The sequence below is a fragment of the Dasypus novemcinctus genome, chromosome 2 (assembly GCF_030445035.2).
Source record: "Dasypus novemcinctus isolate mDasNov1 chromosome 2, mDasNov1.1.hap2, whole genome shotgun sequence".
Classification (NCBI taxonomy): Eukaryota; Metazoa; Chordata; class Mammalia; order Cingulata; family Dasypodidae; genus Dasypus; species Dasypus novemcinctus.
The window spans coordinates 180,423,476-180,449,417 of record NC_080674.1 but is presented as its reverse complement, the minus strand read 5'-3'; the positions used below and the strand labels follow the sequence as shown (position 1 = coordinate 180,449,417).

Genomic DNA, 25,942 nt, shown 5'->3' with positions numbered 1-25,942 from the left:
ACTTTTCGGGCGCTCCTTTATATTTTGCCTTGCAGCAGGCACATGCCTCCCTTGCTAATCCTAGGCCAGTTCTTGAGAGGCCATCAGGATGGTGTGGGATGGAAGAGGGGGAAGGGAGTACAGAGAGGACCTCGTGGGTTTGCCTGTTGGCAAATTCCTTTATGCTTTGGTCATGGGAGACAGAAGAATATTGAAGAACATCTCAAGAAATATTTCTAGTTGGTGCCAATGGAATGGAAATCTTTGGATTATTAGCTTTATCGGGAGGAGTGCTAGTCAACCGTCAACAAAAGCTGTCTTCTAATTTTCCAGGTGGAGCCCCTGAGAATAAATGACTTGAAGATCATTCTTTAAGCAATGCCAAACCACCCCTTTTCCAAGCTCGCCAGGCAGAGACCCAGGGATATTCAAGCCCCACCCCATTCAAAGCGGTCGGGGAAAAGGTCTGGGTTGTGAGGCCCTTGAGGACAAAGGGGCTCTTATGCTCCTCCATGCCCCGTGTCCCGAGAGCTCAGCCCGGGCTCCAGTCTGGGGTTGGTACTGCTAAATGTTGCTTTTGTCAAGTAATTACTAACAGGGCTTTGGGCAGGAGGTCACACGGGCCCAAGGTTGGAGTAGTGATCAGGTATTTTGCGAGCAGCAACATATTCGAGTGAGGCTAGTCATTTGTCTGTGGAATTTGCTGGTTTAACTGATGAGGCAGAGAAGAAATCCATTACCTGATAGCATCCCATCACGCTGGAGCAGGCATACTTTGGGGAACTACTCACCCTCAAAACTCACTCTTTGTAAGTAGGAAATCCTCCCTTAAAGTTTAAAAAAAACAAAAACCTTTTTATTTTTGAATGATTTTAGAGGCAAAACTAGTACAGACCCTTCACTCACCTTCCCCTAAGGTTAACCTCTTCCATAACCAGAATATAAGGATGAAACCATGAAATTCACGTTGGTTCAATACTCTTAACTAAACTGCAGCCCTTATTATACTCGTGCCTGTTTTCCCTCCAGTGTCCAGTTCTGGATCCCACCTTGCCTTTTGTAGTCCTTCCCAACCTGTGACTCCATCTAGTCTTTCCTGGTCTTTCACGATTTAATTTTTGAAGAGTCTTGGACTGTTATTTTGTAGAATATCCCCTCAATTTGGGTTTGTGTAATCTTTCCTCATCATGAGACACGGAAGCGATACCACGTCCCTGGAACAGGGCCCAGATGCAGGTGGCCTCACGCCCAGTGACGTCCACCTTGATCCCTTGGTTAAGGAGGCGCCTGCCAGGCCTCTCCACTGCAGTCACCATCACCCCCGTATTATTTAAAAAGTGGATACGTGGGGCAGATACTTTGCGACTGTGCAAATATACCATACTTCTGCCCCTTAACTTTAGTTTCTAGCCATGGTCCTCGCCTAAATCAATTATTACTGTGATGTTTGGGCAATCAAAAATGAACGTCTAATGATTTTTAAATCCTAAATATTTAAGGCCCAAAGATACTGAGGCGGAAGATAACAGCCTCCCTGTCTAACCTGCCCTTCCCACGGACGAGACCTAGCAGATCTAGGGCAGGCCCGCCCCTCCTCCACCCGGCAGGTACCCTCACCTGGGCCCTCTCTTTTCCCACTGGCCTGTGGAAAGCCTCTACGTTTCCAACACCATTAAGAAGCAAGCCGTTGAGAACAGTGAGAATGGGCATGAGTAATGAAGAAACATTTCTCCTCCCTGGTGTAGGCTGGGTGTCTGTTTTGTCCTAAAATCATGGCACCCCTGGAGCACAGTCTCTTCGGCCAGTCCCATGGGAGCCTTAGATGGTGATGAGTCAGCGCACCCTGGAAGGAAGAGAAGAGCAAAGCAGCTCCCCTGGGCCTATGGGGTTTTTCTTGTCTCTGATTATTCCTTTGTCCAGGCAGTGGGGTGCTATTTGTCAACCAGTTCTCCAAGAAGAAAAAAAGAAAGGTCCAGATACCTAGAGCTGGCCCCTTTGTGGTTGATTTCAAGCTACCAACACGATGTCACTCAGCACAGAGTTGGGAAGATATGCTCGGTAGCACACTATTAAATAGTTAGATGCTCAGGAGCATCCCCTACAGACACAAGAGATGCAAAAACCTCCAGCACAGAGATAAGAATAAAATGCAACGAGATCATTGGGAAGTGAGGAGTTTGAGTATTTATTACCTTTGATTTTAACACAGTTATTTAATTATAGATTTATATAAATTAATTTTTAATAACAGCCATCTTTAACAATTGCCTCCCAAGATACCTAAAAACTTCACACTCAGTTCTCATGAGCCAGTAAGAGCCAGCTCCAGCTCACCACTGGTCCCAGAGCTCACACACGCAGTGGTTGATCATGAGCCCTGGAGTTCTGGAATACCCCCAAGGAGCCCCGAGCAGGCAGGATGCTGCTTTCTTCCAGTCCCTCCAGGGGCCTCTATGAGGTCCAGATGCCCGGCGGGGCGAGGCTTTGCTCCAGCAGCAGCATCTGCGGCTCCTTGGCAGCCCCCCCAGCGAGGCTCCAGAGCATCTGGCGGCCACCAGGGTGGGCTTGTGGGTTGCTCTCAGTGCTAATGGGGCTGCAGAGCCCTCCCTAGGTGCAGAACCTGTGTACCATCATCCCAGGAGGCCTCTGGCCCCTTTAAAGAATGACAGGGGTGTTTCAGAAGCAGCCTGGAGCAGTGGAAGGAACATAGGAGGGGAAAAGAAAAGAGAGGGGAGAAGGAAAGCCACATTTACTGAGGACGGATTATAGGCCAGGTATAATGCTGGCTGCTTTCACAGATGTTCTCACTTGCTGGGATCCTGACACACCTGGGGAAATACTGTCCCCCTTTTGGCAGGCAGCTTACGGGACTTCCCGAGGTCCCACAGGTAATGAGAAGCACAGCTGGGATCCCTATATTCCCAGCAGATAGAAGACTGCACATGATAGGAGCTCTCTAAATATTTGTGGCATGAATACATGGGTGCAGTCTGATTCCCCGGCTTTCACTCTTCCCTCCACCAGGGAAGCAATGCTGGTGAAAGTGCTTTTAGCCTGCGCAGTATGATGGGAAGGCAAGGCAGGGAATGAGGAGCTGCTGACTTTGGTGCAAGCTGAGCTGATTCCCTATACTCTCTGCCTTTTACTAATTCTCTACCCTGGACTGGGATTGTTACCTCACCTCTCTGAGACTCTGCCTCTTCACCATGAAATGGAGGCAACAAAACCTACCTCACCGTATGTTAGCCAGAAACAACCAACCAAACAAATGTGATGTCAGAGAAAGCATTTTGCAGGTTAAAAAGTGCTGGGGAAGCATAAGTTATGTCACCATCCATGGAAAGCCATTCCCCTGGCCTGGGGATGGCATATTTAACACCATGGAAGCCAGAGGAAGAGCAAGGCTTAAAAACACAATGGCCTTGGGAAACAGCCAAAGGGAAAAGAGTTTCATCCATTTCAGCTCTAAGTTTTGGGCTTAATTAGCTGCTCTCTGTTTAGAATGTACCAGAGACAAAAGAATTTCAGCAAGCCTTGTCTCCCTGTCTGTCATTTGAAATATAGGGAGCACATAGGTTAGAAGAAATTCCTGCTGCTTTTGCACAATGGTATTGATTCTGGGGAATTAAATGGTAATGCGAAGAAGCAGTAGCAGTCTCCCTTCAAACCTGCAGCAGGCAGGCTGCCGGGGATGATCAGAGAGTCCAGATCTCAGGGAGGCCATGGGGAACACACATCCCAAGAAGACAGCCACACCCAGACTAGCAGGTCTGGCTCTTTCCCACACTGGCAGGTCAGGGGCAGAGGCGAACCAATAATTCTCTCTAGTCCAGATGACTCCTGGGATTGCCTCAGTCCCTTGCTCACCATGGGGCCCTAGCAAATCTGAAAAGGCTAATGTCGTTTTGCTGTCAGTGTCTGAGTCTCTTTAAGGAAGGGGCATGAGTGTGTACATGCATGTGTGTCTCTGCATGTTGAAAAGTGCATGCACCCAAACCACACACTCATGTTCAACACATTAGACTGATGATCCAAAACAGGTAGGGGAGGTAGGGGAATGAGAGTGAGAGATGGGGATAAAAGGTAACACATACACACACACACACACACACGCAAATACACAATAAGGGAGTGCCTTACGCAGACCAATGAGGGTGGTGTGTCATGAACTAAGCCGTGTGATCAACTCAAACCTTTGGAAATCAGGACCAGTAATTGATTGGACAAGTCATGGTCGTTCCCTCAGCAGATAGCTTCATAAGCCAGGCTTTGTGCTGAGCCAGGCAAGGGTGGAGGGAGAGCTGCAAATGCAGCTACAACCGCTCCCTGTCCCCGGGGCTCTCCCAGGCCCACGGGTCCACAGGCTGCTGTGGCAGAACAAACACAAGCTGCCAATCACAAGAGAGGGCTGGAGAAGGCTTGGGGAGAGGGACATTTAATCTGCTTCTCAACATTAGGTAGGATTTAACTAGGCGAAGAGTGGAGGCGAATGCATTACAGGCAGAGGGAAGAGCAGGCACAGGAGCCCAGAGGTAAGGAAGTGCAATACATCTGAGGAACTGGGGGAATTTTAGAGGCAAGGCGAGGTGGGACCGGCCAGAGGAGATGGGAGCTTGTGTGCTCAAAGCCTGGTAGGGGGACGCGGACAGGGGACTATAACACAGAGCGAGGGGTCTGAACACGCCGTCAGGGAAACAGAGAAGGAAGTCCTTGCTTCTACCTGGGGGAAGAATGGAACTGAGAAGACCTCAGGAAGGAAGTATGATGTGAGGAGAACCTGAAAAGAGTGTAGAAGTTTACCCTCTAGCAGGAGGAATTGGGAAGGGCAAATCCCAGGCAGGAGACCCTGTTGGAGCAGAAGGCCTCCCTGCCAGCGCCCAAGCTGATGGGTCAAGATGCCAGAAATCTCCCAACATTCCTGACTCCGACAGTACCTCGATAAAATCCCCCAGGTTTAGTCAAGGCACTCACAGCATATATAAATATTTTAAAGCTGATTCTGTGCATTCCCCAGCTCTGTGATTCGGGGCCGGACGTCACCATTTCCTCCTCAGAAAGAGGCGTCATCCTTACCCACCAGATGACTGCTAAGCAGGGTACCAAAGGACGGCTCTCCTTTCTCTTAGAGGAATGAAACATAAAAACAAAAGCCCTGTTTTAAGAGGGGAAAAAATCAACTCCCTCTGAGTCTGCTGCAAAATTAAATTTTATGAGTTACTTGGCAGCCGGGAAGGCCCAGAGGAAGCCAATGTGAAACCGCTTCTCAAAGAAACTGGAGTTGACAAGTAAACTTGCTTAGTGAGGGGGCGAAAAGGTGTCCTAGAGGCAGAAGGCCAGCCTTTCATCCTTCACCTGAGCTGCCCCTTTCATATCTAAGTGCAACTCCAGCAAACTGAGTAAGGGCATTTAACACTATCATTAAAAAAATATCAACATCCATGCCAAGGCCGTCTCCCCTGAGTCATAGGCCACCCAGGGCTACAGTGAAGAAGGTAATAACAGGAAAGCATAGTTTCCTCCTGCCAGGTCTGCAGCGCTGGGCTGTAATTACCCCAACAATGACAATCAATGGAAGGCAAGCATCATTTCCCATCCCCCAAACACACAATGCCCCCAAACAGAAGCTTGGCATCCTGCCCTGTAATCGCTACATTTCCACACGTGGTTGGACCCTGGGCACTCGGTCTGGTAAGCAGACATATGCTCTGCCTGGGTTGGTTAGAGGGCCATTCAGTGGTGTCAAGACCTGGTTTAAAAAAAGGGCTATGCTCTTATCAGTAGAGAAGATCCAAATAACCAGAAGAAAAACCCAGGACATTTATGCAGGGAGCCTTTTTAAATTTGTTTTCTTCCCAGTTTCCAATTTTGAGGAGTCCATGCCAGTAGAAATCAAACAGCACATCCAATGGCCTGGATTTTTTTTTTTCCACATGGGAACCCGAGGTTGTTGGTTACCTGACTTGCCCAAGGTCACACAGCACATTAGTGGCAGGGCTGGAACCAGGAACTCTGTTTACTCCAAGTCCAGTGCTAGACTCCTGATCCTGAGGGTCCTCTGCCTGGAGGGTCAGGTAGATTTGGGAGGGAAGAAGGGGGGCAGGGGTGAGTCTGCCCAGCCCAGTGGCCTGGGTTTTTAAAGTCCAGATCTTTGCACAGGCCATGTCCCTGCCACCAGGTGGGCCTGAATTTATGAGTGTGAGTAGCAATTAATTTGTTTGAAGACGTTGTCATTTTATGGCTTATTAAATGCCATATTGGAAGATGCGTGATTATAGACTGGAGAAGTCTCCTAAATTAAGAAGAGAGAGGACTGAGGCTGAGTCCAGCTGTTACTCTGTTTCCATTGAATACTGAAGAAGAAAGAGTAGGCGACCTGGTTTGAAATTTGGTCCCAGGTCCACCAACATCAGTATCACCTGGGATAAAAATAATAAACCCTCAATACTCACCCACCCCCAAGCTCATGATCAGGAGTCTGGGGGTGCCACCCCCCACCCACAGTCTGTGTTTTAACAGAATGTCCAGGTGACTGACAAGCTCGAAACCCTCTGCACTGGAGCTGTGGTTCTCTACCTGGGCTGCCTTTGAGACCCTCTGGGTAAACTTCTTATAATGTGCCCCAGCCAACTCCATACCAATTAAATCAGAATACCTGGGAGTGGCACCTGGGCAATGAAAATGCAGTTATTAGAAATCTCCCCCGGTGATGTGACTGTGCAGCCACCCACTATCCACCAAAGCAAGAGGGCTTTAGATATCCTGTTTAGCTCAAAGTAATAATGGCTACGGAATGAGTCTTTTTTCCTGGAAGAAGAAGCTTTTGAAATGAGGAGAGAATTCCATCTTTGAGCTGGCGAGGTTAGATGTGAAGCTCACCCAAACAATCAGAATTTTGTACCAAACTAAATGGTAAAAATAGGATTTAATAACTCACTCGGCAAAGCAGTTGCTTCCCCTGGCAAGGGATGGGGTAGTCCCTGCAGTCTGAATTCATTATAAAGGCAAAATACTCAGGGGCAGTAAAGACTGACAACATGCCTCCCACACTCCACAAGTCCAGATGCCACGGTCCCCCAAGGGGCGCTCAGGGCCTCCCACTCACTTCTTGGCCTCGGAGCCCTAAGTAAGGAGGATGTGTGAGATACCAGTCTGGTATTGCCGAATGTGCAAAGTAATGGCCAAGTGACAGGACAGAACCCCAGGAGGCCACTCCCCGGGGACAGCCAGAGCCCCATCATCTCTGCTACACCAGCTAGCTGTGAACTGGGGCTGTCCTGCCACCCAGATCAGGACTCGGCAATTCGTTCATAATAGCTGGGTTCCACTGGCATATTACCAAGTATCACGACTTTTTTCCCATTAAAGAAACATTGCAAATTGGCTCTCAACAGGAAGCAGTAACATTCTAAAGAATTCTACAGAAATCAAGGGCCAACCCTCTCATCCCTATACTCCTATACTATAAAAGAGAGTAAGACCAAACTCTCCCTTAAAAAAAAAAAGAATTAAAACTCCAAATAGTAAACTGGCTTAAAAGCTTTTTAGTGAATGTGTTTATCATCACCAGATGTGAATTTTGGGTATCCAAGCTTTTGCATATATACTCCCTCTCCATAAAACAAGGATAGAAATGGAAGAAAAAGACAGAGAAGAGTCTATGTTTCCACAGAATTTTGGCGTCTGACCAACCTGGGTTTGAATTTTGGCTCTGCCATTTATTTGCTTTGTGGCCGTGAGCATTAATTAAGTCTATCAATTTCAATTTCTCCATCTGCAAAATGGGAATAATAATCCTCAACAGCTAGGATCAAAATGAGGAGAGAGAATGCCTGGAATTCCTTTAGCACAGTGCCTAGAATATGGCAAATAAAATAACAGCTGTGGTCATTAATTATTCACCCTCGGAAATCAAGATGAAGCTTCACCTCCTTTGTGAAGACTTTCTTGACAAAAGTGCTTACACACACAAGTCCTGTGTAGCTCTAGTATCCCTAGTATATATCTAGATTATAGCCTTTATAGCATATTGCAATTGCTGTAAAGATTTTCTTGAGGAAAGAGGTCATGCCTTTGTATCCCCAATGACTGGCATGTACCTGATGCATCATTTGTATATCTGAATGAATGAATGAATGAAGAAAATTAGTATATCCACTAAGGAATGAGGTGAGAAGAAACTGTACCAGGATAACAAGAATAGAAAGTAAGAGATAGAAGATGCATATCACTCAAGGAAATCAATAGTCATGATTGACTATGAGATAGAGAAGTAAAGGAATATTGGTCCACTGTTTTTGACTATAGTCAGTCATAGATAAAGCTCATCCAGAAAGCCCTCCTAGGAGGGTTTTCTAGGGAGGAAAGAGAGAGGGGATGTTTACATAAAGAGAGGAGATGCTTACATAACTACTTAGAAAATATTTCTTAGTAGTTTGGGTCTACACAGACCTCTGAATTCAGAGCCATCCAGGGACAGAGGTGCTCTTGGAAATTACTCAAGAACAAGGGTTGAGTTGCCAAAGGAAGCTGAGTTACATCAAGAACCCGTACCTCCCTCCTCCAAGTCTTAAGAATTCTAGGCCTGTCTTTAATCATTGCCTCTCAATTTGTACCACTATCACCACTCCATTTTGCTTATTGCCTTCTGCAGACTGGCTTTTGGAAGCCCTCCAAGTACTCCCACTGAGGCTGGTGCATCCTTCACACCTTGTTCAGGTTCCAACGCTTCTTATTCTCTGAAGGATGCCTACCAAGTGCACACGGGAAGCACTGTCCCAGCCATCTTCCTACCACCACCAAACTCCTTGTTCTATCTTGGACCCTGGGCCTGGGCAATCTGCTCCTCCAGGAAGAGACTCTTTAACCATTTTCATCATCACTGTAAATAACTGGAGAAAAGGATCCCAAGGAAATCACCAAAGAAGTAAATAGGAGGATTTTCTTGGCTATGTAGGAATAAAAAACACCATCTCCTGAAAACCAGGGTTTGAGTCAACAGATAAGTCATCTGATAGTCTGCAGTAAGGTCCATACCTTCGCCCTGAGAGAGTCAGTCCAACAAGGAAGATAGTGACAACCCACTACCTGCTTAATCCCAATTCCCAAGCCATCTTTCACAGCAATGGGAGTTAGTCACTGGAAAAGAAAGCCTGCTGAGCAAGTCGTTGACTTTTATCTTTAGACTGCAACTGCTATCCATCAGCATCAATATTTTAGAACTTAATCAACTCAGTTCTGGTCGGAGACCAGGACATCTACATCATCGTGAGGACTCACCGCATCCTGACAGCTGAGGACCTCCAAAATGCTGTTGAGTAGTTCTATGCAGTACTTCTTCTCCATGGTCTGGTGCAGCATCTCCTCCTTCTGGTTCAGCAGCTCCTTCAGTTCTTTGGTGATGACAGGAAGCAGAATGTCCCGGCATTCTGAAACGAAGGCAGTTCAGATGGGTTTGCACTTCCTCTAAGCAGTTAGTTTAGTTTGTCTTGTTTAAATTTTCTAGATAATTTTTCGTTATGTGAAAATACCTGACTACAATTTCCTTGTGAAAAAAATGTGCATTAGGGAAGCGGATCTGGCCCAACGGATAGGGCGTCCGCCTACCACCTGGGAGGGCCGCGGTTCAAACCAGAGCCTCCCGAACCGTGTGGAGCTGGCCCACATACAGTGCTGATGTGCGCAAGGAGTGCCATGCCATGCAGGGGTGCCCCCCGTGTAGGGGAGCCCCACGTGCAAGGAGTGCGCCCTGTAAGGAGAGCCACCCTGCGCAAAATATGCGCAGCCTGCCCAGGAATGGCACTGCACACACGGAGAGCTGATACAGCAAGATGATGCCACAAAAAGAGACACAGATTCCCAGTGCCACATGACAAGAATGCAAGCAGACACAGAAGAACACACAATGGGAAACGGACTTTGGCCCAGTGGTTAGGGCGTCCGTCTACCACATGGGAGGTCCGCGGTTCAAACCCTGGGCCTCCTTGACCCGTGTGGAGCTGGCCATGCACAGTGCTGATGCGCGCAAGGAGTGCCGTGCCACACAAGGGTGTCCCCCGCGTGGGGGAGCCCCACGCGCAAGGAGTGCACCCGTGAGGAAAGCCGCCCAGCGTGAAAAGAAAGTGCAGCCTGCCCAGGAATGGCGCCGCCCACACTTCCCGTGCCGCTGACGACAACAGAAGCGGACAAAGAAACAAAAGCAGACAAAGAAACAAGATGCAGCAAATAGACACCAAGAACAGACAACCAGGGGAGGGGGGGAAATTAAATAAATAAATAAATCTTTAAAAAAAAAAAAAAAAAAAAGAACACACAATGAACGGACACAGAGAGCAGACAACTGGGGGGGGGCGGGCGGGGAGGGAAGAGAAATAAATAAAAAATAGATCTTTAAAAAAATATGTGCATTAAAGATTCGGTTAAGATTTCCTTAGAACACCATTCACAATTCCCATTCCTCTCTTCCCTCCCATCCCCCAAGGCAAGCACTGTTACTTTATTCTACATATTTATATATACAGATAAAAATGGATCAGCACAAAGTATGTAATATCATTTTTTTAAAGTTTTTTTAATTGTCTTTTTTTAAAAAAGATAAATAGATCACACAAAACGCTACATTAAAAAACCAAGCGGTTCCCATATACACCACTCCCCACCCCACACCCACTCCTCCCACATCAACATCCCCTTCCATTAGTGAGGCGCATTCATTGCATTTGGAAATACACCCTGGGGCACTGCCGCACGGCATGCACCATAGTTTACATTGTAGTTCATACTCTCTCCCAGTCCATCCAGTGGGTTATGGCAGGATAAACAATGTAATATCATTTTTATTTTGTTTCTGATATAAATATAACATATCCTCACTGCATATAAACCTTCGACATCTTTTCATATAACTCTACATATTTATTTATGTATCTATGTATAAAATATATAGTGCCATTATATTTCTGTCTCATTTTTACCTAAGGGGACCCTGCTGTATGTATTGCTCTGCATCTTGATTTTTTTTCACTTTCCAATATATCTTGGCGTGCTTTCCATCTTATTACACACAGGGATTGATTTAATTATTTTTAACTATTTTACAGTATTTTCTATTACATGTATTAGCTTATTTCACCACACACCTACTGATGGACATTTTTCACTAGTGTAAACAGTAAAAAAAATGAACAATCCACTACTTGCATCCTTTTATACACTGGCTTTCATTTCAAATAAACTAAAATTTTTACAGAGAAGAGTACTCTTGATACTACTGGGGAATTTCTAACACCCTATATCCTAACACCTATATCGCTTTGTGTCTATACTTCTCTTGAAAATAGCAAATGTTAAGGGATAAAAAAAGAAAATAAAAAAATCTTTTGAGCCATCCACACCCCAGTGCTGCTTGAACAAGGATGTGAATCATATACACTGGAATTTCATTTTATGTCAATCCAACAAATTGTTATTGAACATCCTTGATGTAGAAAGCCCTGGAGCTGAAGGTAAAGAGATAAGATATGGTTCTTGCCCATTAGGTGCTTAAAATGTAACTGAGGTAATTAGTGAAGAAAATAAGGGACAATGGCAGAAGGTAGAATAAGATACAGGTGGGAGCAGGTAGAGGCAATCTCTTGTACTGTTAACCCAGCACCCATACTCCTTTCTTGTATTTTTTGGCACAAAACCCTGATTCTAATCTGGAGAATCACTTTGCGACAGGACATAATTCTGGGAGAACTGTCACAAGGTGCCCTGCCCTCCTGAGCCCCCAGTTAGGATGGCCTCATGAAATTTAAATCTTAAGGGAAATTTAAGAATACTAACTGCTGACATGGCAAACATACATCGAGTGCTTACAATGCGCCAAGAACTATTTAAAGTTTCCAAACTTTCTCAGTTAATTCTCCCAATGACTCTGTGAGGTAGATACTATTACTTTCCACTTTTCTGGAGTACGGAAGCATTTGTCCACGTTTATACAGGGGGGTGGGTCCAGTCCAGCTGCAGAGCCTGTGCTCTTATACACTGTATGGAGAGTACGGTCTCTCTTGGAGCTTGACTGTCTACCCAGAAATGCGCGGAAGAGGACGCCGCAGGTGCCTGCTGCCGCCACCCCAGAGCCGTTCTGGGCCTCTCCTCTAGTTCCCTAGCTTTTCCTTTGCTTCTATGAACTACTGCTTGTCTTCCAAATACTTTGACTTTTTTTTTTTTTTTTTTTAATTTACCAGGGTCAGTTTCTGTTGCTTGTGACCAAAGAATTCCAACTGCTTTAGTCAAAAAATGTCATGTGACTTCATAAGGGAAAATGATCTCTGATAATAAGGTTCATGGAAGAATTTATAGGCTTCCAGAGAATTGTGTCCCCTCTCTCAGAGCACAAAGCTCAATTATAATTAAATTCTAATGAGTGGGATTGGTTAATATCCGTTTATCTCACTAAACTGTCAGTTCCATGAGCAGGGAACTACATCTCTGGTGCCTACTACGGTACTTGACTCATAGGAATGACTCCGCAAATCTTGACTGAATGAACAGAAGGGATCATGTTTGAGATGGTCCCTGATGAGCGCATCATAATGCCATAGGAAAATGGGTATTTAGATAACAGAAAGCAATTTACAGCGCATGGATTAAGGGTAAGTCAAATATTCATTTGCAAGTGGAATGGAAGATAACATTCAAAAAGGGACGTTCTTAAATACTGTGGGAGGCATTAGGGTCTATGGAAATAGGAAATCACAGGCTCCAGTAACTTTGACTCAGCTTTGCTTAAAATTATTGATGAAATTATAGACCACCTAAGGAGAAACTTGGACTCAAGAAACTGTTGACCTAAAGACTTTTGAGAATTTAAAGAACTAGGCTAATCATTACCCTTTGTTTAGAGAGATAAGGAAGAAGGTTGGAGAATATTTATATAGCAATTAGCAAACCATTTAAGTGGAACATATGCTTAGCCCACATTTTATCATTATAAAGTCGAATTTTTGTCCAGGTCTATTCATAAAGAGGGATAAAGGCATTTTCTGCAATGTTCAGAAATTTGTTTTAAAAATTATCTTCCAAAGGATGTTAACTTGTAACTTTGCAACTCTATGTTGTTTAGAGGAAACCATACATGTCAAAATGCTCGTAGAAAAATTATGTGAGGGAAGGAGATGTGGCTCGAGGAGTTGGGTACCTGCCTACCACATGGGAGGTCCCAGGTTTGGCTCCCAGTGCCTCCTAAAGAAGACAAGCAAGATAGCAAACTGACGCAACAAAATGATGCCATGAGATGACACAAAGAAGAGACACAACAAGAAAACATAATGAGAGACAACAAGCGGGGAGCAGAGGTGGCTCAAGCCACTGGGCGTCTCTCTCCCACATGGGAGGTCCTGGTTCCATTCCTGGAGTCTTCTAAAAAGAAGACAAGCACACAAAGAGTGGACACAGAGAGCAGACAGCAAGCACAAAAAATAAGAGTGGGGGGAATGAATAAAAATAAATAAATCTTTAAAAAGGGAAAAAAAAAGGAAAACTATGTGAGGCCATTTGAAGTTGCATACTGGTTGTTACTGGAAGGTGAGTAATCTCACAATCCTCATGATATTCAACTTCCTGAGTCTACCTTCACCACTGTCGCATAGTTAAGCCTAACCAGAAGATAAAGAATGTGCATTCTCTTCTTGTTAGGTAAAGACCAAAAAGCCTTCCTCCTCAAAAAATTAATTTTGCAAGTGAAATAAGGGATGCTAAGAAAGGAATTCAAAACACCACAAAAAACTCTGTCTCGAGTCCCCTGGGTAAAAGATAATCACCAAGAGGTCATTTTAAGGCATTTGATCTCCCTGCAGAGTAGCAAAGGGAGGAGAAGACCAGAGAGCAGAGGCCTTCGAAGATGCCCTTCCAGCACTGTAGGTGATGGCAATGAGAGTGAAGGTGCTGGGGTCACCACCCCATCCCCTTAGAGCCCTATTTCTACCACAACGTATGGAGAACTCCCTTCTGCCGAAACTAAACATTTGATAAAACCTGACCCTAGATGATAAGAAACAGATCGAGTGTGGTCCATTGTCCTGACATTAAAGTATAAGAAGAAAACTTAACATGCTTAAAGGCCTAAAATAGCCATTTGTGACGCAAGACTAAAAATCATTTAAAACTCTTCCCCTTTAAAATGGGGTCACTAGGACCCACTGGAAGGCCGATACAGGGTTAATGCATTCACTCAGTCACTCAGCTACACATTGAGGGATCTCTGTGTGCCAGTCATATTCTGGGATGGAAGGAAATGACCAGGGTTTAACTGGGGTCAATAACTAGAAACAAGAAGAGGTAAAAAGCAGATTTACAGTGGACTACAATGTGGACCACTGTCCATGTGCTGCAGCGGTGCTCCAGAATGTATTCGCCGGGTGCAGTGGGTGTGCCGCAATGATGGAAGAGGTTGTTGATGTGGGAGGGGTGGGGTTGGTAGGGAGGGGGATATATGGGACCTCATATTATTTTAATGTAACACTTAAAGAAAATAAAGAAGAAAAAAAAATAAAGTGTTTTCATCTCCTGGGATAGGCTAGTGGGTGATGTTCCCTCTGTTAGAATGGCCATAAAACAGCACTGTGAAATGAACTGAGGTCACGTTTTTCCTTAAAAGTTCACTCTGTTAGTACTCTAGTAGAGATAGTTAGACCCCATTAGAAAGATACGGATTCAAGATTAACGGTCAATTGGGAGATTTTAGAGATTAATCAAGGTCTCTTTGGGAAGTCTCTAAACTTTAAATTGAGATAAATTAATAATGCCACATAGAAAGGCCTGGCAGTGAGCTCCCCATCCATGGAATTATTTGAGCATTACGCAGCTGCAATGGATAAGAGGTGCTGAAAGGATCAGATGAAGGGCTCAGCTGAATTATGGTTAAGGCTGTGTCCCAAGTTCTTTGAGTCTATGAAATATAAGCTCAAAGGAAGTGGCAGGAGGAAGGTTATATTTTCTAGGTGGAAAGACAGTAGACATATTAATTGTTCACAAAACACTGAGGCTGGGGTAGGTGCAAACCCGGCCCCAGTAGAAACAGTGGTTTGTCGATCTGAAAGTCATTTGCTTTACATATTATCAATGCCAGCATCCCCATAAGATAAAGGCAGGCTGTTAGTGCCAAGAGTCAGCAAGATTTTAGCTGAGGAAGCCATTAATAACATGGCCTGTTTTTCAGAAAGTACTTTGTCTTCTCTTTAGCCATGTTTTTTCAGAAACATGTGGCTCCTCTGTTTTGAGATGAAATAATTTTTCTCTTTTGTAATTGGAACTGTGAAATTATATTAGCTGTAAAGCTTCAGGAAGCAGCATCTCTAAATTGTTGCTTGATTGTCAAGTAAACAAACACAAAGACAAATATTGGAGAGCCTTAAATCAATCTTTTCAGGCAGGGGACCAGAGAACTGCAAACCCAGCCTGGGTCTTCCTGCCCCAGGTAGCCAACATCAGACAAGGGCTGGGAGATCTGCAATCAGATGTCAAGTCCAAATTGTAATTCAGACCAGCCACCTAGGAACCCGCAGAGCTACCCTGACTCTCTGTATTTTAATAGGGACGTGTTTTCTTTGTTAAAGTGACTGCATAGAGGAATACGCAGGGTTTCTGGACTCTGGCTTCTCCCTTTTTCAAGAAGGTTTTGTCATATCGGAGTAGTGCTGCCTGCCTGAATTCACAGTTCTCTTGATATGTGATCTACTTTCCACTAATTTCATGATTCTGGGACCCTTCAATTAATATGGCCTTTTTCCTCACCTCCTCCTACCCAAAATCAGCTCCATGCAAAGAACTATACAGAATTCTTTGTTCACTTTAGAAAATCACCTTGAGGCCCATGAGGGCAAAAATACATCTGTGACCACAACCACAATCCCAACTCCATTCCCTTTAGAGAAAGAAACACTCCTGAGAACCACATCTGAACTTACCATCTTCCCTCCAAATTTGCTACTTCTCCTTTGCATTCTGAAAGGGAAGATGCCCAGCCACATAATTAACCAAGCAAACTGAGAGACCACCTTTGACTCCTTCCTCTCTTCATATCCTGATATCCAGTCCACCATAAAGTCACATCCCTCCTACATCCAAGCCCACCTCCTCGTCCTCTGGGCCAACAGACTCTAAAGTGATCTCCCAGATTGGAAGTGGGATTTTTCCAAAACCCAAACCTGATCACATGACCCCCTCCTTAAAATTCTTCAGTGGCTTCCTATTACCCTCAGGATGAATTTAAAACATTTTGCTCAGCTGAAGGCCCTTTGTGACCAAGCCCTTCCTTACCTCTCCATTCTCTTCACCTGTCACTCCTCCACCTCTCACTTTGCATCCCAACGAAAGTCTCTCCTCCTGCTTCTAAATTTTTGCATGTTATTCCCTCTGCTTGGAATGCTCTTATCCCACTCATCTTCACCTGGCCAACTCCTTCTTGTCTTCAGGGGTTTAACTTAGATGCCAAATCCTTTCTTGACACCCCTATTCTGTCTTAGGTGGCTCTCTTCTATGTTCCCATAGCACCAGAATATACTTCTATCTTACAAATTACCACACTTTGTTGTCATTGTCTACATAATAGGACAATTGGTGAGATTCTTGCTATTGTCCCAGACATGAAGCTAAGGACCAAAGCAGAAAGAGGAGGTGTAATTATGCCATATTTTAAATTCAAATGGCCTCCAGGACTTGAGATATACCATCATCCTCTGAGTTTTTTTGAGAGATACTAGTTTAGTGCAGCACTGCACCAACCCACATGTACCTTATCCCCAGAACTTAGGGAGAGTCAACAGAGCCTGTATATTGGATATAATACACTGTCCGTGAAGAGAAGCCATTGCCCTTCTCTTCCTATAGCTAAGGTCAAGGGAAGTGGAACTAAAAGAATCTCTCATTAAATATATGAAGATGATTGGGAGCAGATATAGCTCAAGTGGTTGAGTGCCTGCTTCCCATATACAAGGTCCCAGGTTTGATCCCTGGTACCTCCTAAAAACAAACAAATGAATGAAAAAACCAACTCTCATTTGGGAGTGGATGTAGCTCAGTGGTTGAGCACCTGCTTCCCATGGTTCAATCCCCTGTACCTCCACAAATACACACACACACACACACACACATACATGTGAAGATGACACTGACACTGGCACCTTATATCCCTGATGGAAAATCTTTGCCAACCCCCAATCTCAGGCATATCCTGGATCCACCACTTGAATGGAGATAGTTCAGAACATTCTGGGAGCCAAGGAGTATGGTACACCATGCTTTTTGAGCTCTTCTCTTATAGTGGGGAAGGAAGAGCATGGCTTAGTATTTGTTCCCTGAAGTTTGGTAGAGTACTTGAAAAGAGCTCCTAGTGTCCACTTCTGCCTATTTCTAAAGGCAGACAACTTAGCAGAGAAACTTGAATCAATGAGGCTAAAGGGACTGTGGTATAGTGAGCCTGGAAAGGAGAGAGAGGTACCCTGTCCCAACTCTCTGTGGCCTTTGGAGGGTACAGAAGGCACCAGAAGCTCCTGTAGCTCCACATAAATGAGCACAGGCTTGGCAGAGTGTCAGGAGTCACAGGACCACTCCTTTTGGGACTGGAGCCAAAGGGAAGCACAACCTTCCTTTTTGAGGGTGTCTTCAGTTATGGAGGGGGCGTAAAGTTGAACAACTCTCCAACGTAGGGAAACCATATACATGGCTCACACTGGAGCACCTGCATCAGCAGGGGTCACCAGCAGCAGAGCAAGGCTGACACAGAGGAAGGTCAGGCCCACCCCACCATCAGCATGAGGCCAGCCCTCGCAGCAGGACCTACCCTCTCCATCTGCTGTCACCCCTGGGTGCAAGAGTAGGCTGGCTTTCCAAGGGTCTAGAAAGGAGGGAACAGACTGAAAAGACAAAGAGGCAGAAATGTCTGGAGAGCAGACCACTTCCAGTCCCATGCCCATTCCACCCTCTCCAAGAAATAGAACCAGTGACAAGTAGGTCCAGTCAGGGGCAAGGAGAGCACAGGAGGTGAGCTTTGGGCCAGCTTGAAGATGAGGTTTACAGACAAACTAAATGGAGCCTTAAATACAAAGCAATGCTTTCTTAATCAAAGTGACGGTAGAAACATGGTTTCTGTACTAAACCCTTAAGCAACATAGGATCAATGGGAAAAAGAGGTTTGACATAGAGTTGAGAGAGTCACTAAAAACCAAATTACGTGCATATCTAACCCATTGAGACTCCTCTATAAACCTGTTTTCTTGCCTTGTTCCCTCACTAGATTGTGAGCTCCTCGAAGAAAGAGACATGTCTAGTTCACCTCTATACGCTCAATATCTTAAAAGGGCTTGGAATATATTAAATATCCAAAACTTATTTGTTGAACAAATCAGTGGGTGGAATGAGGGATGGGTGGATGAAAGCATTTAGAGAAGAGTTTTCGATCTCTTGTTGACAAAGCCTCCATCGCTTCCTGTTGAGCACTTTTCTTTCAGGGAGGTCCTGGGGATTGGAGCCAGGCCCTTGAACATGGGAAATAGGCACTCAACCCCTGAGCTACACCCAATCCCCAAGGAGCATTTTTTCATTCATTTTGTTTTTAGGAGGTACCAGGGATTGAAACTAGGACCTTGTCATGGGAAGCAGGGATTCAACCACTTGAGCTACATCTGCTCCCAAATGAGCTCTTTTTATGCCAGTCTTCACTGCAGGCCAGAGGATGCAAAGCATAGTCCCTGCCTTTAAGGATCTCACGGTATAACTGAGGATGCCAGAAATGTAATCCGTTTGGCGAATGAGGGCTGCTGTTTATTGAGCACTTACTCTCTGCCCACATTGTGTAAGGATTGCTCACAATCCTCTCAAAGACCCTAAAGAGAGGGGCAGTTATGACCCTCACTTTACCTTTTTGTTTTTTAAAGATTTATTTTTTTTTATTTCTCTCCCCTTCCCCCACCCCACCCCACCCCCACCCCAGTTGTCTGCTCCTTTGTCCATTTGCTGTGTGTTCTTCTGAGTCTGCTTCTATTCTTGTCAGTGGCACTGGGAATCTGTGTTTCTTTTTGTTGCGTCATCTTGTGTGTCAGTTCTCCATGTGTGTGGCGCCATTCCTGGGCAGGCTGCAATTTCTTTTGTGCTGGATGGCTCTCCTTATGGGGCGCACTCCTTGCATGTGGGGTTCCCCTACACGGGAAGACCCCTGCATGGCAGGGCACTCCTTGCATGCATCAGCACTGTGCATGGACCAGCTCCACACAGGTCAGGAGGCCCGGGGTTTGAACCACGGACCTCCCATGTGGTAGACGGACGCCCTAACCACTGGGCCAAGTCCGCTTCCCTATGACCCTCACTTTAGAGCTTAGGAAATACCTCACCTCCAAGTCATCTAAACTGGTAAGAGATAGGGTTGGGATTCATCCCAGATAGCCTGACAGCAGAGCCCACGCTCTTCAAGAGCACTTCATGTCCTCCCAGATGTGTGATGGGGCCCGATGTCCCCGTGTATTCAGGGAGGCCAAGCTCCCCATGGGAGGCTGTAAGCAGGGATGTTTTCTAGAGAAGGTGGCAGTGACTGGGCATGTTGGGGGTGGGAGGGGACACCTCTCGAAGGAAGCCTCAAGGAGTTCCTCTAGGCCAGCTCTTTAGTCTTGAGACAGAATTACATTACTCCTGAACCTCCCAGGGCAAATGAGAATAAATCCCAATTTAAAAACTCTCCATTAAAAATATATGGGAAGTGGATGTGGCTCAAGCAGTTGGGCGTCCACCTACCACATGGGAGGTCCTGGGTTCTGTTCCTGGTGCCTCCGAAAGAAGACAAGCAAGACAGCAAGCTGATGTGATGGGCTGGCATAGCAAGCTGATGCAATGAGATGATGCAACAAAGAGACACAATAAGGAAACACAATGAGAGACATAGCAAGCAGGGAGTGAAAGTGGCTCAAGTTTGGTTTGGTTCCTGGTGTCTCCTAAAAAATAAAAGATGAGCACACAACAAACAGATACAGAGAGCAGACAGCGAGCACAAGCAATGAGGTGGGGGGAAGAAATAAAAATAAAATAAATCCTTAAACAAACAAGTAAATATATATATATATATTCTACAGCCTCCCTCAGTAACACCTATGCCAAAGCCCGATGATGGCCAGTCCACATCCTCTGGGGATCTGCTTATCTCATCACCATCTCTGTTCCCCGGGCTTCAGCCCACAGCCTCCTGTGGGTGAAGCGGGCAGGCCGGTGCAGGCGCTGCTTAAACAGGCAATGTGTTTGTGTCAGCGGCTCAGTCACATCCTCAGGATGTTTACCCACATTTCTCAACCTGGCTTGGGAGCCTTCACTTGTAATTTCGCTCCCCTCATAGCCAGCCCCTTATTTTGTCACCAGCATGGGGTAATGGACCCTTCAGTCTGCTTGATTTTTCAGAAGCTTTAAGGAGAAATTCATTCTGCTTTGGCCAAGTTGCTTGTGGATTTGGCTTAGCTTGACCCTCGTGGGGGAACAAGGGCCTGTGGTTGTGGAGGCTGCCCCTGCCCTTCTCCCACGCCCTTCAGCAAGCAGGGAAAATCCCACTTGAAGCTCCAAGCTCTCCAGGCAAGGCTGAGCAGCATGAGTCCAGCTCTGCTAGGCTGCTTGCCTTTCTTTTGGTTTGGGGAGAATTTGCAGATGCCAAAGGCCGCCGGGTCTAATCAGCAAGACACAGTGGTGAACTTTTACAGACACAACTCTAGTCTGACAGAGAGCAATTTGCTCTCACAATCCCCCTCCACCAGCCAGTGTGTCATGAAGAAAACTAATTTCACCCACTGGGAAATCAATAACTACCCACAAACTTCATATTCCACATCAGGTTACAAGCCTTTTACAACTCTTCTAGCATTTTCCCCTGATGCAGTCTTCAGTGGCTCCCCGTGATTCACTTTCCTTACCTCCCAGAAAACATGCCTCATCACAATTTCTGAAATCATCACTCACTCCCAACCCAGCCTGCCTCCTCCATGATGTACATCTCCACTTTATGAACCCTGAGGGCCAAAATATATCTCCCCAGCTAAACAAACACAGCCTATTTAGAGATTAGAGAACTCAAGCAACTGTAAACATTATCTTCAGGTATCTTAGAAGAGAGAAAGTATTTTTAGGCAGTAAATCCTAAGGAAGAAATGTACGTCTGGAGCTTTATTCTAGATATACAAAAATCCAAGCCAAGCTCTTGTTTTTACCATATATCCTCTATACTTACATAAAAGATGATTTTGCACTAAACCTATAAAGAAAATGCTCTATAATAAGTTGATGTTTGCCATTCAGACATATAGTGGTGACAGGAAGAACAGATTGATATATAATTGCTGGAATTTTTAAGGGGATTTGGGCAAGCTTGTGTCCAGAAGAGGTAATGCTGATTATAAATATAATCTCTAAGTTCTGATATTCTACATGCAATATATTTATATCCTTAAGCATGTATTATTTTCATTGAATAGTTATTGTGGCAGGCACTGTTCTCATGGATATTACATTCCTCATGGGACGACAAACAAAAGACATAATAGTTGCCATAGGTTGGATTTTCCAGAAGCAAACACTGAGATGTGGGTTCCTGTGAACGTGATTTATTAAGTCTACCAGGAAAAACTGGTAGAGGGTTGGGAAAAGGGGCCTATGACAATGCTACAAAATCTAGCAAGTCTCCCAGAAAGTACCTTACGGGGTCAACCCCAGAGCTGAGCTCTGGAGACAGTGTAGGTCAAAGGGAGAAGGAGCTAGAGTATTTAGACCAGCACATAGACATTCCCAGCACTTCTGGCTCTTTAGTTTTCAGACAAAGCAGGCACCTGCAGCCTGAGGCAGCCCAGTCTGTAGTGAGGGAAAACTGACCTGGAGCTGCTGTGAACACAAATGATAAGGGACCGGAGGAGATGGGGGCAGAGTCCTGAGAGCGAATGCGACAGCAGGGAGGAGTGATGACAGCCAGCAAGACACTAAAACTGGGCAAAGAGATGTGGAGGGCTGGGTGGGCCAGGGGGGCCTCTCTGAGGTGGTGGCATTTGAGCTGAGACCCAAAGCATGGGAAGGGAGCCAGCATGCAGAGATGTCCCGGGACAGCGTTCCAGACAGAGGAAACTGCCTGCAGAGGCCAGGAGGGGTGGGGCTTTGCCTAGTGCGTTGAGGAATCACACGGAGACAAGTGTGGCTTGACTGGGGGAAACAGGGAGCAGGGGGTATGAGACGAACTTGGAGAGGGTGGCTGGGCCACGTCCCATCGGTCCCTGCGGCCACAGGAAGAAGTTTGATTACTGAGTGGGGATAAAGGCCTCCCTGCCTCCCTTTCTCCCTCCCTCCCTTCTTCTCTCCCTCCTTCCTTCCTTCCTCCCTCCTTCCTCCCTCCCTCCCTTCTTCTTTTCTTCCTCCCTCCCTCCTCCCTCCCTCCCTCTGTTTCTTTAAGGGGGAGGCTGGAGGACAAAGCAGGAGAACACTGAGGAAGCATTAGAGGGGAGAAAGGCGCCACTTCCTGCCAGGCATTCTCTTTACGCGTGGATAATCCTGTGAAGTGTACCACTCTCCCCATTTTACGGGTGAGGAAGCTCAGCGGAGTTCAGTAACTTGTCTAAGATCACACAGCTAGTAAGTGGCAGAGCTGGGATTTAAACCTGAGCAATCTGATTCCAGAGCCCATGTTCTTATCTCTTAAGCTCTCCTGCCTCCCTACTAAAATAATTCTGGGGAAAGAAAATGAAAGCCTTATTAGTTTGCAGCAGCCGAGACAGAGAAAAGAGGACAGATTTGGGTTACACTTTGGAGGCAGTGTTGACAAATTTTGCTGATGGAATAGACGTGCTATGTACACATGTAAGCATATGCGTTTCTGAGCATATGAGAGAGAGCAATAAGTTCATATTAGGATTTATTGAATTAGGATCTAATAATGGAGACCATTTCATTGCCTCAACTAGTGGGTAATGAAAGACTCCCATCAACATTTCCGAGATGGTTTAAAGTGGCTGCAGAGAAGCGCACTTGTTGCATCTTCTGAGAGCTATTATGATATAATCTGGGTGTTCTGACAAGCACTTTCACTTCCAGTTTCCAAGGTCATTTACACTGCAACTGGTGTCCAGTTCCTTACTGTCAGTTCACTCATTAAACCATAAACCAGCTCCATAGAAAGGACTTTTAGGAAAAGAAAGATGCAGATGTGATCATTTGAGTCATGACCCAAAATTGGATTTGCTCCTTAAGGTCTGGGAAGATTATATTCCCGAAGCTCGGCCTGTGAGAAGACTATCTCCACCTGCCTCCTAACCCTGGCCAATGGAAGGAAAAGCAAATGAAAAAGCTGGTACTGAACCACGTCGCCTTTATTCAGAATAATTTTGGCAATTTGTAAAGGAGGATTCCCATAAAAGGAAGGCGTTCCATTTCAAATTCACACAAGAGGAGAAACGTAGCAAGGCAGGTTTTTGTTTTGTTTTGTTTGTTTTGTTTTTTACTATGAAGAGCTGTGTCTTACATCCCTTATCCCCATTTGGTTCCAACGCAGCGACATCCATCATTCACATGAATTTATAAGCACTCAGCACCGCCACACCCCTCCAGGGCTTTTCTTTTTTTTTTTTTTTTTTTTTTCCTCTTTTTTTTTTTTTATTGACTTTGTAATAATATTACATCAAAAATATATATGTGAGGTCCCATTCAACCCCGCTCCCCCACCCCCCCTCCCCCCCCAACAACACTCCCTCCCATCATCATGACACATCCATTGGATTTGGTAAGTACATCTTTGGGCACCTCTGCACCTCATAGCCAATGGTCCACATCATGGCCCATACTCTCCTCCATTCCATCCAGTGGGCCCTGTGAGGATTTACAATGTCCGGTGATTGCCTCTGAAGCACCATCCAGGGCAGCTCCATGTCCCAAAGACACCTCCACCTCTCATCTCTTCCTGCCTTTCCCCATACCCATCGTCCACCATGTCCACTTTTCTCAATCCAATACCACCTCTTCTACGTGGACATTGGATTGGTTGTGTTCCAGGGCTTTTCAACCCTGATTTCACTGCTGCTCTTTTGCACCAAACTTCCCCAAATCCCTTCATTCTAGCCCCTCCCCACTGGAGACACCCAGTATTCCCTGGCTCCAATAATCCCAGTCATTACTTAGCCAGGAACTCTTACACCTCTAACTCATCATGAGTCAGTCTGTGGCCACCTACTCAAATAGGGTTTTCTCAGCAGTAGGTGTCATTATAACAGATGTATTTTAATAAGGACCAAAAAGCATTGTCTAAAAATCTAGTGGGAATGAAAGTGGGAGAGTAGACTAGCAGAATAAGAGATGTGTAACATATGTCAAACTCCTGCTGGATTCCAGGCATGATACAGTACTGAGAACTTATTTAATCATTACCAACACCTGTTATACAGTTTGCTGTTCATCCCATTACACAGGTGAGAGAATAGAAACTCGAAGCAGCTTGCCCAGGGTTTCTCAGCTAGCACGGCTATGGCAGAGGCAAGACCATGGCAGATTCCAGTGCATGACTCTAACAGCAGCGTTATGCCCACTTCATAAATGCAGGCAAATTATTTCTATAACTCCCAAATTCTGCAGGATTAAGGCAGCCATCCTCTAAAGTTGTTAGCTTCCTTAAGCTGGCTTTCAAGAGAAAATCCAAGAGCCTGATTTATTTGTCTGTTTAATGTTAGTTAGTGTTTATAAGGGTTGCAGTCCAAGGGGAATGAAACAATCCAAGACGACATTCTAATCCCAGAATTGAACAATAACAAACACTGGCAACTCAGATTTGGTCTTCGATCCAGTCAATCACTTCTTCTATTTTTTATTCAACCAATCATTTATTCAACTACTATTGGTTGAGCGTCCTCATCTCATCGAACTCGCTAGAAAGCAGCAATTGTGACCTTCAAACCAGAGCCAGGGGCGAGCTAGCTTATCTCCACCAAGTCACGTCCCCTCCAGTTCCTGGCATGGTGAACGTCAACCGGCAGGACTCCCGATGAGTTTTAGATGGATGGATTAGTGTTGGCTGGTTTCACTTCAGGGGAGAAGAGACTGTTTGCTAGCCACTGCTCTCCCCTGAAGGCTGATATCAGAGGGGGTGTCCTGTGCAACTGTCAGAATCAGAACCCTATTGAGTGTTGGATTATTTCAATCTCCATTATTCTGTGATGCCCTTGAGGGAACCAGGTGGTAGTAGCTGGGTCTGGAGGAGGGTTTAATAAGAACTGTATGTATATTTCTTCACCTGCACCACCTCCCCTGTGTAATCCTCTTAGCAGCATCTTCCCATTCTTGGCTCTACCTGTCACAGAGACAGTTACAGGGAAGTATATAGTGGATTGAGGGTCCAAGAAATTGAGGATTGAATCATAGCCTTACTACTGCCATACACAAGTCAGTTGCATTATTATTGGCTTCTGAGGCTAAACCCAAGGAATTTTTTAGTTTAAAGCAAGATAAGTTGAAACTTCAGTTTCCTTCAGCTGTATATAACTTATACACTTGATGAAACACATGATCCAGGCATGCTGGGATGAAATGAACTTGAAGTCATTATCTCCATTGCTCAAAGAAAATATACTTTTATCTGAAATACCAAACTTGGAGAACTGGGTTTCAAGAAGCAGGCATAAATTAAAATGATTTATATAAATGCCTCAATTTTTCATTTTCCCTTCCCTGTGTAGATAAACTAAATGATCTGCCAGGCAAGCTTTCTCTGAAAGTCCTTTTACATTGCTGTTTGCAACTTAAAAATAATAGTGCCAAAAATTCTCAAGCCACACATGAAACTTTCTATATAACTGCCATCACAAAACTTACAAATACCAAGAAGAACAGAAAAACAACAGCACTGTTTTGGTTCAATATGAGCAGGCAGCATACCATTTCTGGGAAAAACGCACATTAAGAGCCTCTTGTTTGCATTTTAAGGCTAACAGAG

General features: G+C 45.2%; 1 protein-coding gene across 1 annotated transcript in view; it reads right to left on the bottom strand.

The window, feature by feature from the left end:
• DOCK2 (dedicator of cytokinesis 2) overlaps positions 1–25,942 on the bottom strand; it is a 419,924-nt gene that overhangs the window by 241,096 nt on the left and 152,886 nt on the right. Inside the window, exon 26 of the mRNA XM_058282039.1 lies at positions 9,256–9,404. Within this exon, the coding sequence (XP_058138022.1) occupies positions 9,256–9,404 (149 nt within the window). The remainder of the gene's footprint in view (positions 1–9,255; positions 9,405–25,942) is intronic.